Here is a 12426-nt window from a genome sequence, read left to right on the forward strand (position 1 = left end):
AGGATACCCATTAGGAGAAAAAGAAGATTGGCACTACTTGGGGCACGTGGAATGATCACAGCAAGGTGATAATGGTATGTGATGATCTGTGTACAATCTACTGCATGCATAGTGTGTCCACTCCATACGTGTTTTGTAGGAAGTGTCGTGATGCTCCGATGATTTTAGTACGAAACTAACGCTGGTTGTTCTGCCGTACTGTACAGCAAGAGTATGCGAATGCAACAGGATTTTCTCTTGAGTTGAAATGGAATACTTTCTTTTATTTCATATTGTCGTGTTATCTTTAGTGTCACTTTAACTGCATTAAGTAGCACAGAAACTTTTTTCGACTTGCTTACACATTTGATTCTTAATTGATAATTTGATAGTTATTTATCATACTATATCAGATTGTACTTCTTAATTTATACATCTTTAAAAGTTGTACATATTCTGTGATTTAGATTGCAGATGAATATACTCCATAGAAGAAACATACGCATCATCGATCGTCAAATATAGTTGGACGGTCCATAGAATATGATGGATGTTACTTTCATCATTTGCACTTCTTGCTCAGTGGTAAAGAGCACTACTGACACCAATTGATTCAACAAACGGTTTATCTGCTTAATTCTAATTTGCTATAATTGCGATCAGAATATCAAAGTTCGCCAATAATAACGTCAAATTTTCACAGCAGGTATACCTTTCTCCATTTTATATCATCGTCATATCGTTCATATACGGCATATTAATCGTCACGTCGCGGATTAATAGGTCAAGTGATTGAAAAACTCTTTTGAAGATTGTTCAAAGATTGTTGAAAATTGTTGATTGAAGAAAATAGTCTCTTCCAGGCTTGCTTTGTTCGGTCGTTATTTTTCTTGGTTCAATTACATTCCACACATACATTGCGAAATCAGCTTCTATTATCCTTCCCATTTAACATTATTACAATATTACTATACTCGTCCATCCTTTACAGCCCCAACCAATCTGCAATCTGGAGGAGCTGATCCGCGTCGTCGTCACGCGCGATGACGACGTCTCGAACACCGTCACCGTGTTCATCAGCCCGGATCGAGTGATTAACTTCGCGATGGAAGATCGTGATGCGTCCGAGTTTGCGATCGTCCTCGCCGGTTACTATCGATTGATGGCCGGTAAGTAGATCCTCGACAGCATGGCCACAGCCACAATCTCTAAACACGTCACTCCATTCCCTCTGCCCTTTTCAGGCAAAGAGCTTCCGCTCGAACAGGAACGTGAGGTGCAGATCGAAGACATTGCACCACCATACCTCTCCCAGCACACAGTTCTCCACAACAGCTGGAGCTATCTACCGACGGAGAAGCAAACACACAGCATCGCGTTCCTGATGCCACCACCCTACCATTCGACCGGATTCCGCAGTGCCACCGGTTCCATCAGCTCGTCCAGCCGCTCGGACGAACCGTGCGACCGGAACGCCAACAGTGCCCGCACCTCGAACCGCAACGGACGCCCCAGCCTCAAGGAGTACGATTTCGATGCGGCCAAGGAACTGCGAGTGTCACGCGATGGTTTGGTGGAGCGCAAGATCGGTGGTATACCGGTGGCCGTTCCAGAGGCCCGCAACGAGGAAGTCCTACGCCGGGTGGCCGAGATGCAGAAGATGGTCGAGAGTTCGGAGCGGTACCTCAACGAGCACGGTGACTACGCGCACCACGAGTTCGAGGTCGGCAAACCGGACAGCGGAAAGCTCAACTTCTGGCGCGAAACATCCGTCGACGTGGACGAAAGCGATTGCGAAAGTCTGACGAGTAGTAAGCAGAGCTCGAACGAGGACAGTGGAGGGCCCGGAGTGCTGAAGCACAGCGACTCCCTGACGCTGCTAACGGAGACGATCAACCAGGGCCTGGATGGGATCGCGAAAGGTCTCAGTTCGATCTACACTGCACCGTTTAGCGAGATGAACGGTAAACACGAGGGTACCGGATCGGCTCCGAACACACCGAAATCGGCCCGCAAGATCTCTGGCCTCAGTCAGATCCTGAGTGATCTGCAGGCCCTCGGGAACGATCTATCCCAGAGCGAAAGTGACTCCGAGTCGCTGTACACCCCGAACAGTTCACCGATTCACCGGAACGCTACCGGTGGGGGTCCAGCATCGGGTCAGGGACCGTTCGGGACGCACCAGCAGCAGCAGCAGTCAGCGAGTGGATCGTCGAACGCCGGTGCGTTGCGTAACAAAACGATCCGCACCAGCTTCGGTCTGCACAGTCCCGACGGTGGTACCGGTGATGGGCGTGACATGAACCTGAAGGACTATCTGCGCCAGCTGAAGGAAGCCAGCAGTGCCAGTGAGCTGCTGGGCGATGGAGCGACCGATGGCACCGGCACCGATCTGGCCGCCAAAAAGCTGGCCGATCTCTACGGCTACGAACTGCTCGGTGACGATTCCATCATCGAAACCGATCCGGACATTATCGATCTACGATCACTACCACCACCCCAAACACCGGACGAGCTGGACAATCTCGGTGTACTGAGTGTTCCTCCTACCGGGTTCGACGATGGTACGGGTGGTAACGGTACGACGAAGACACCGGCCGGCATGGCCACCACCAGCAACGTTGGTTCGAAACCAGAAGAGCAGCAGGAACACGGCCCAAATGCAGGCGGCGATCTGGAGGAATTCCTTAAACAGGTAACGATAGAACCACCGACCCAGAAGATCACTCCGGCCGTAGAGCTGACGCCGGAAGAGATCCTTTCCTACATTATCCCACCACCGCCCGGTCTGGGTGATCGTGGAACGGGCACGAACGAACACCACCCGATCCCGAACGGTTCCCCGGTCAAACAACCTGCACCACTACTACCAAAACCATCACCACCACTACCAACCACCATGTCCAACCCAACCAACTCCAGTAGCATCCATTACACCAGCAACAACAGCAACACCAGCAACAACAACAACAACAGCAACACCACCAAGAACCTCAACTTTGCGCTCCCGGACAACGGACAGCCGGCACCACGGCCAAAACCACGCACGACGATCACACACGACGGTACGTCGGTACCGAACGGTCAGGTGGCGATGTTGGCCGCACGGTTCGCCTCCGATCAGGCCCGGTTTCAGGTATACTATCCGCCAGACCTGCGGCACATGCAGAACGGTGGACAGGAAGGCCACCACCACGATCAGGCCACCGCGCCGCAGCCCACGGAGTACGATCTGTACAGTAACAGTGAGGTGGCCAGTGCAGCGGCCGCTATCGCTGCCGGTGTTGTCGGTGTCGGTGCGGAGTCATCGATCACCACCTCAAACGGTTCGCTACCGAATGGTTCCGGTGGTTCTGGTGCTGGTTCTGGTAGCACCTCTACCACCACCAATGGACACGTGATCGAGTATCCGACCGTCGATCGAAAGGGACCATTCTCGTGTTGCGCCAAATCCAAATCGAAGGATAAACAGCTGACGAATGGAACCGATTCTCCGGTCGCCGGCGCGGAAACCGACCCGAACCTGGCACTACCACCTAAACCCTGTCCCCATGCACCGTCGGTTCCGAGTCCACCGCAGCGGCCACCGAAGAGTGCGGAACTGCAGCTCCGCCTAGCGTCTCCGGTTCGTTCACCACCGGCATCGGTCAATGGTGCGCGGTTGAACGGTGCCGGTGCTGGTCCGTTGGCCGGTAACTATTACGAAATGGATCCTCCTTCCCTGCCGCCTCGTTTCGAGCAGTCCCCTCCGCCGCCGGTACTGTTAACCAGTTTACCCCCGAAGAAACCTCCGCTACCACCGGTTCCCCTGAAACCCTGCATAGCTCTCCGGAGTCCCGTTCCGATACTGAAGCACCCTCATGTACCCGTTGGTGGCAGTACGGCCGTCGTCGTCGTTCCGGGTATCTATAACAGCAGCAGCAACAGCAACAGCAACAACAACCACCTGCAACACCTTCACCACAACCAATACCACCAGCCACACCAGTCAGTAGTCCCCACGGTGCAACCACCATCGCAACAACCTTCGCCCGCGCACCTCCACCACTACCATCACCATCTGCACCATCACCAACAGGCGGTGTCCCTGTCGGCCAACTCCTCCCCGGTGCGGACGGCCGGTATCGGTTCGCCTCACTTTCACCGCAATCCCGCCTGTTACAGGGAGATCGAGCGAGCGTTCAACCGGGACGAGCTGACCAGTGGCCAGACGAACGGCAGCAACGGGGGACCGGCCTCACCGAACGGAGTCCTAGCGTACCAGCAGCAGATGCAGCAGCAGCAGCAACAATACCAGCACCACCAGCGATCGCACAGCGATTGTCCACCGGTATGCCTGAAGAACCCGCCGCCCGACAGTAAACCGGCAGCCCTTACGCTCCTCTGCGCCTCACCGCAGCTTACCGCTCGCAAAGGTTCCCTTCCGACGGCGGCCATCGCACCAAACACCGCTACCAGTATGCTACCGGCGACGGCAACGATCGGTCCAACGTTTAGCAACCCGGGTTCACCGATCCTTTCGAACCGGAACGGTCATGTGCTGAACGTTGATACGCTGATGGCCAAGACGGACGTGGCGATGGCGGGCTTGCTGGTGAAACTGGACCAGGTTGCGGCCGCCTGTTCCGCGGCTCAAACGGCTGGCGGTGGCGCCAGCATCGATGAGGCCAAGTTTCAGCAGGCACGCGACGAACTGACCGATCAGTCGCTGCATCTTGTGACCGCCTCGAAGCACCTGGTCGTCTCGATGTCCGATGCCAATCTGACCCACCTGCCCGAACACCTCACCGCCTGTCTGTCTGCGTTGAGGCGCATTACGGAGTTGGCGCAGGATCTGACACGCTTTACCTCGGCACCGCTGCAGACGCGCAACATTGTGCTGAAGGTGCACGATGTGGCCTCGAGCTTCCGGGAGTTGGCGGGTGTGCGTGTTGGACCGGCCGGAGCCGGTCAGCTCGCCCTCAATGCCGAGTGTCTGGCGAACGTGCTGGCCACGTTGTTGCGAAGTTTACGCGTCTTCTCACCCTAGACACGGGTTCCAGGTTGTTGAATGTAGTCTAAATTAATGAGTCATATCGAAAAACGTTTTCCGTGTATCCATCATATCGTCCCTTTTGCATATTCATCTGTAGCGACGGATCATATCACACGCCCTTACGAAACCACTTTGCATATCGCATCGCAGCTGATATACAGTCGTTAGTTCTGAAATCTGAAAACGGAGAGACGGAGAAAATGGAATGGAAATTAGCTTTAATTTTGAAAGATCCCTAGTGGAAGGCATGACAGGGTATGAATCACCGAAGAGCTTCGACCGGCATACTACGATTCGAGTACACAATAGCAGCACGATAACCGAGTGGTTCGGCACAACAACCAGCATGGCTTCCTTCATACCTCAGTGGAAGAAAAGGAAATCATTTAGTGATTTGCGAATCAATCCAAGTAACTCTGTAAAGGAACTATTAGGAACCTCACCTCTTTACCATCAATCTGAGGCTAAGGCAGTGTAAATAGTAACTCTGTACCATTACCCCCGTAGTGATCCGGTGTGGCGCAATAGATATCCTTCGCAATACTCGATCGGTCGTCGTTTAGATGATACTACATTCGTTTCTATCGTTACTAGAGGTCGTTGGAGACGCATATTTAGAAGCGACGCGCAGGTATGAGAATTCGAAAACCCGCGATAAGGTCTATGCCCTAGAACGGCACACATGCTGAGAGGTGCGTTATCGAAGACCCTTCAATTGTGGAATCTGCCAAATGCAGAACATCTCACTAAACCCGAATATGACAAATTGAACGAACGGCTCGGAAACACAATTCTGGTAGTACACCGAACTGTGCGACACCCGGCAGTAGAATGAGTGAGTTGAATAGTATGATAATTATTAATATTTCTGATTACGAATAGAACAGTCGATATATTGAGAACTCGAGGGCGAGCGAGCATACGGTGAGAGAGAGGCCTACATCGAGGGAAGGCGGCACCCCATTTTATGCGAGGCCATTGTTAGTTTTAACCCAACGTTATCTTGTTTTTTGTTTGTTTGACGCTGTCGTTTTTAAAACAGAAAAAACTATGTTAATTGTTACGTTTTACTACCTATAAGCAGAGCTCCTCTGTCGCCTAGAGAACCAAGGGGGTCTTCCTAGTGTACGCATCACCCATCAATCCATGAACGCCGGAGTAGTGCAAATAAGTTAGCCATATTCTACAAGCAACCCTTTTCGTCGTTGCCTAGAGAGCAAAATCTGAACACTGCATTGCATTAACTTTGTGTTTGCTTCTCTGATTTCACCAAACATTGCGTCCGTGTTTTGTCAACTTACTTGTGTAATTTTGAGTTTTGTTTAATGCTGTTCGTTTCTTTTTAATATAGGGCCGGATTTAGTCTACCATATATTGCTTATCGTTCTCGATGTATGCTTTAACTTTATCTTTAATACTTTCCATGTTTCCATTATTCATCAGTACACCTAGTCACAGACAACCAAACGGGCGTTGTATCATGTATACATTATATAGCTACATTAAACATTGTTCTTTTTTGTTTCATTGCGCTCCTTTGAAAGTTTCATTTGGCGCTTCATAACTGGAAAATCCTTACAACCCCCTACCATGTACATCGCGGGCTTGTACTGCCCGCGTTTTGTTGATATGCTAGTTTTATTCCGTTGCCATTCCATACGTAATCCACCGTGCAACCTTCCAGAAGTTTGCCGTAACAGCAGAAACCAAAATCCTCTCAAACAAGCAAAGGTACAATAATTTTTATCGCGGCGTGGCGACGTTCGTGGATTGGAGCATGTGTTTTTGAAGTGTATATTTCCGTGGGTCATAAACGAGCACGGCAGCAGGACACAAGAAGGGCGCACAGTGGCGCCCTGGCCGAGGGGTAAAGATAAATCCTAGAATATTAGAATAAAAGTAATGTCTAAACCTACCTAATTCTCTTAAACTACAATTCGATAGTTCAGCTAGAAGCTGAGCTGGTGGCTGCAAAACGCTAACGCTTCAGCAAATACACCCAGAACTAATAAAGTAAAAAAGAGTAGTAACACGCGTGTTTGTGTGTGGGCCGCCAGTGTCGGCGAAGGGGTGCGCGATTTGTAAAGTAGAACTCCTTCGTAGTTAAACATCAGGATTCAAAGCCAGAATCGACCAAAAAACCCGTATGTTATGTGCGAAGCAGGAAGGCGAGAGGAGGTAACCGAGAAAGATACGTCTCGGCAATGGGGCGGCGAAAATGATGGTAATAAAATCATTAGATAAATAACTAATACAATTAGTTAACATATTTAAATGAAGAACAACTGCACTACTGTACATTATTTCGTGAGAAAGAAATCATAACATAAAATTAGACGCGTTCGAGAACAGCCTGCCAATGATAGGGACGTTATGCTATTTGATAAGGACATTTTTCTTCGTCCTTACGAATGATCTGAAAGCAGAAGGAGAGCGACACTATTTCAAAGACGAATAATGCATTAAATGTCTCGCAAGTGTCTTCTTCGTGTACAAATCACTACGGAACTGCATTCCGGTGATCCGGTGGTGAGGGTGAATTTTATGCTGTATTCGATTTCGTAACGGATCATATTATAAAGAGGCTCCTTCCTGACTCAATACTCGGACCACTTCTGGCCACTACGTCCATCGCCGTCCTTTGGATATTAAGCTTTGCAAAACCAACTCTTTTCTTTCCTAAAACTCTCAAAGTAAACTTAAATAATTGATATTACTGAGAATGTCATTCGATTTATTCTTATGCTTACGCAGTAGTTGACTTTTGGACAGCACCTGACGCTGTTGCCTTATTAGTTAAAGTGATGAATGCAACCCGTGTCCAGCTACCTAGAACCGGACGGTATTGTGCCACCAGTAGTTGGTTCTTGGGTTCTATTTCTTCTTTTTCTTGCCTTTCTCTTCTACCACCTGCACCGTCACGTTGTGCGCCTTCTGCGATATCTTGTTGATGTAGTACAGGGCAACAATCGAGAACAAAATGCTGTTGAAGATAAGAGAAAGCCAGTCGCAGCGTTAGTGGGGCCGGATTTACTGTCCATTCGTTTAGTAAAACTTACCATGACGTCACGCAAACTCGGTGCACCATACCGCAGGCAAAGAGGGCCCCCAAAAGGCAGAACGTAACTTCCGGGAAGAATTTTGCTTGGAATCCCCCGCCCAGCACGACGGCCTCCAGATTAGACACCGCCTACCGGTGAAGGATGAATCGTGAAAATCGGTTCCATTGCAGCAGAATATGCCGAACTTACCGTGAGTGAGAGGATGAAGAGCCACGAACCTAGATATCCGCCAAAGATTGTCGCGAACTGGGTGGATGCCAGAAGCGGACGGTACATCTGCATGCCGGAGAATATCAACACCGCCGAGACGGAGGCAAGTGCGAGCGACACGGTAGTGGGAACCGCTGAAAGAACGATCGCTGGTATTAAACATTGTCCCTTTTCAACGGAAAACATGCTTACCCATCTTGACCTATTAAATTGAGTTCAGGAAACCAGAACAGTTCGTAGATACCGGCAGCATAAACAAAAATTCTGTGTGTTGGACGTGGCGAAGGTGTTTTAAACGGAGGGGTTGATATTTCATCGATTCTATGTTTTCATCGATTACTCCTTTTCGTCGATTTGCTGCTGAGCCCAAAAAAATGACAACAGCACCAAAACAGAAGAAATTTGTGCGAATTTTAGGAAAATAATTTATTCTACTAGGAATTAATTAAAGGACTTTAGTACGCCAGCAAATACAGGTGTGGTTCTTAAAGCACGTTGCGTTTATTGCAGTTTCGCGGCAGCATGAATACTTAAATCGTGCCCAGATATTCCACCAGACCAAGAAAGGGTTCTCGGGTTCATGTTTTTCTGCCGAAAGCTGACCGAAATCGATAAAATGTTTGGTAAACTCTCGGAAGTATTGCAAACAGCAGCCGATGTGGTGAGTGCCAGTTAACAACGGATACTTCTGTTAAAAGGCAACACCAAAAGCCACCACATATCTCTTATACTCAAAATAATTGCAGCTCGCCCCACCACCAACGGCACTACAGGATTTCGATTACCACTATCGGTTGGTAAAGAACTTCTATGTCGCTGATAAAACCCTTCCCAAGATACACATCAACGACAGCAACATTCCCACGCACCTCGATCAGATGCTGCAGATACTGATCCGCGAAGAGCAGCAGAACGAGTCGCACACGAATCCAACAAACCCCGTAGCTACCGATGCAAGTACGACGGCAACAGGATCAACGATTGGTCCCACATCATCAACGCCATCGGCATCACCGTCGGCGGTGACGGTTACTAGCGTCAGTAGTAAGGAACCATCGAAGCATGCCGAATGCATGGAGTTTGTGCTGAACAACCGGCCGTTGGATGTGCTGGTAGAGTTTGCCGTCAACGATACGCCTCCCGGTGCACGGTACATCGTGCTCAATTGGATCCGACGATTCCTGTCCTGCCTCAAACATCCCCCGCTAGGTCATGCCAGTATCTTCCAACCGGTACAGCGGTTGGTGGAGCTCTGTAACGGTACCATCGCATCGCCTTACGAGCGCGAAGAGATACTGTTTCTCGAGACCGTGGCTGGCCTGGTGCGGAAGGATTCAATTCTGGTGAATCTGTTCCTCAAATCGCACCACCACTCGGCCCAGATGCTGGGCAACTGGAAGGGTCTCGGTGTGAACAAAGCACCGGTCAACAATCCGTTGTTCCTGAGCACAAAGCTAGAGTACGATTCACGGAGGATTTCTCTCGTCACAGAGGACCAGAGTGAGCGGGGGGAAGCACAGACCGATGGTGAATCGCAGTCGCTTTGCAATGCTAGCGAGAAGCCTGAAATCGAGACATGTGATTGCGACGATGAAGATCAGTTGATCCTCTTCGACGCCATTGTTAGTTACCTGGATAGTGCGGTAAGTATGCACTGTTATACCCTTCTTTCGATCGTTTCTAAAATGCCGTTTTCATCCCCCAGGATAGTACGATCGTCGTACGAGCGTGCGAAGGTGTGCTCATTCTGGCCTCGCTTCCTACCCTTCGTAAATCATGTAAAGCCATACGCAACAGCATTGGACGGTTTGCGACCATGATGGCCACCCGATTGGCGGCCAACTGTCAACAGATTCCAGAAGACATGGACACAGGAGATATCGAAGACGCCAACGTCACGTGGGGCCTGTTTCCTCGGGATCCCGAAGAACCCCACTACATCGGTCGCTACCAGCTGACGGCGTTTCTCTGTTGGCTGGATTACTGTGATTGTTTGATGAAGGAAAGCGCACTGCTAGTACCGGAACTAGGCCCCCGAATACGAGAGGAGTTGTTCATTAACTACATTGAATCAACGTTGCTTGGTTGCTTCGCCTCATTCGCACTGGTACTGACGGCGAAGATTGTGAAGAAAACACAATCCAAACCTTTGCTCGATGGTAAGCGATGACACGCGCATCATGTTTGAATTCCTGATAACTGATGGTTGATCCCGTCTCGCCCTATTTTCAGAGATTGCCAACTGGTTAATCGGGGAGGATGAACTGATGGATGTGAACAACTGTCTACTTACCATTCTGATTGAGAACGCTCACGAGAATACGGACATTTTCCTACCAACACTTCAGTTCGTTGAGGTAACCCATTTCGCTGGATACCTGTAATGGCCACAATATCCCTCTATATATTGTGTTTCTTTCCCACACACGCAAACAGTCTCTGTTGGATAATCCGCACGAAAAGATTCTGCATGGCATGCTGTTCTTCTACATCAACAATCGGGGCTACTACGATAGCAACGCACAACCCACCATTCAATCGTGGTCCGATGAAGAGGATATCCGGGAACGGCGACGTGGCAGTGCCGATGATCCGATCAAGTCTCGCACACTGGCCCCGAGTAACATTCTTCGGATTATCAATCAGTAAGTATTGTGGAAGAATACGGTCGATAACCTGTACCAATAACGCCCTGAATACTTTTCGTTTCCAGTTTTTTGCTTCTGTTGCCTCGTCAAATCATCAATGATGCGGGCGGTATTTGCTACGAGGAGTACATGCAGGACGCCAATAGACACTATCAAACGTGGATAAAGAAAACGCACGGTTTCAGTTGGCCCATTGAAGCCGTATGGCAGGAGAGTGGCGAGTCGTCGCCACTGGCCGGCCACAGTGAACCGTACCAAAGCGGTACCAGTGTCCCGGGGATTATGACCGTAGTGCCACTGCCACCAATGAAACCAGTTAAGAAGCCCCGCACCGGAGCAACGGATCTACAGACATGCGGTGACAGTGGCATTTCGGAGGAGAGCTTCTACGAGGGACCGCTTTTGAAGCTGCTGTTCTCGCACGTCAAGCATATGAACACGCAACCGTACGAGCTGAATCTGGCCGTGATTGCCATCCTTTCCAAGTTGGCGCTCTTTCCGCATCCGTATTTGCACGAAATTTTGCTCAATCCAGAAATCCCGGTAGCAACCGGTGCTACGACCCTCTGGACCGTGATGCAGTTCCTTGCGCGCCAGGTACTGACGGAGATACCGCGGGTCGAGAACTTCCAGGAGAAGATTAAGGACACGGGCAGGCGTTTGCTGTCGAACCCACCGTTGTACCACAAAGACAGTGAGCCGGATGGTAGCGGTGGCAGAGCAGGAAGCGATACGACGGCCCCGGGTGGACACGGCGAGGACGAAGAGGAAATCAACGATCCACTCTTCGAATCGATAGTCGTGCTGGAAGAGTTCTGCAAGGAGCTGGCAGCAATTGCCTTCGTAAAGTACCATCATGCCAAGGAAGAGTGAATCATTCCAAAGTGAGAAATAGCCAACAAATCACCACTTACGGAGAGGCTAAGAGGATTTAGATGCCATCCGTTGCGCTTGTTTATGTGGGACGACTGCAACTACGAGTTTATGTTTTAGCTTCATTCGAGAACGTTGGGCATCCCCGTGCTTAATAGAACGCTGCACGTTCTATGGAATTAGAATTAATTGATAATCGTTTTAAGTAGCACAATGCGGTTCCATGCCGTTTGTATTCTATCTAGTCCTCGCCGCCAATGCAGTGCAATAACGACGGGATCTTATCAAAATGGGAGATACAATTCGAATCAGGTTGTCGAATCGAAAAGCCAAAAGTGATGGAACGATGAGACACGGTGATCAATAAAGGGGCAAACATCTAAACAAGTCTGTGTACGTGAACATTTTTATAATTAATCGGACCCCAGATTTCAAAAATCCAGAGATCTCTTTCGAAATCGGCCTTTTTTGGTCCTGTGAAAAAGAGCGGAACAATTAGGTTCGCAGGGAAAGAAACAATGGGTTTGTAACTCACAAAAATATTCGGACGGCTTTTGCAATTTTTTAAAATCAATTTTACGAGAACAAAAAATCGTTCAAATTGTAACAAGACGGTTAT

General features: G+C 49.5%; 3 protein-coding genes across 6 annotated transcripts in view; 2 read left to right on the top strand and 1 right to left on the bottom strand.

Annotated features, from left to right (window-relative positions):
• The window catches only part of LOC125948786 (uncharacterized), a 154945-nt gene extending 147671 nt beyond the window's left edge, over positions 1 to 7274 (top strand). For all 4 annotated transcript variants that reach the window (XM_049675180.1, XM_049675179.1, XM_049675181.1 and 1 more), the window contains exons 12-13: positions 971 to 1148; positions 1224 to 7274. In XM_049675180.1, coding sequence (XP_049531137.1) covers positions 971 to 1148; positions 1224 to 5008 — 3963 coding nt within the window. In that variant the 3' untranslated portion in view covers positions 5009 to 7274. The remainder of the gene's footprint in view (positions 1 to 970; positions 1149 to 1223) is intronic.
• Positions 7275 to 7727: 453 nt separating this feature from the next.
• Positions 7728 to 8595, bottom strand: LOC125951685 (protein KRTCAP2 homolog). The gene is made up of 4 exons (XM_049680657.1): positions 8479 to 8595; positions 8266 to 8420; positions 8074 to 8204; positions 7728 to 7997 (listed from the first exon to the last, which is right to left on the bottom strand). The coding sequence occupies exons 1-4, from the start codon at positions 8480 to 8482 to the stop codon at positions 7889 to 7891; spliced, it is 399 nt and encodes a 132-aa protein (XP_049536614.1). The 5' UTR covers positions 8483 to 8595; the 3' UTR covers positions 7728 to 7888.
• Positions 8596 to 8686: 91 nt separating this feature from the next.
• Positions 8687 to 12240, top strand: LOC125959995 (FHF complex subunit HOOK interacting protein 2A-like). The gene is made up of 6 exons (XM_049693083.1): positions 8687 to 8947; positions 9033 to 9929; positions 9992 to 10445; positions 10519 to 10643; positions 10723 to 10931; positions 11000 to 12240. The coding sequence occupies exons 1-6, from the start codon at positions 8867 to 8869 to the stop codon at positions 11805 to 11807; spliced, it is 2574 nt and encodes an 857-aa protein (XP_049549040.1). The 5' UTR covers positions 8687 to 8866; the 3' UTR covers positions 11808 to 12240.
• Positions 12241 to 12426: the final 186 nt, after the last annotated feature.

The sequence above is a fragment of the Anopheles darlingi genome, chromosome 2, assembly GCF_943734745.1.
Source record: "Anopheles darlingi chromosome 2, idAnoDarlMG_H_01, whole genome shotgun sequence".
NCBI lineage: Eukaryota > Metazoa > Arthropoda > Insecta > Diptera > Culicidae > Anopheles > Anopheles darlingi.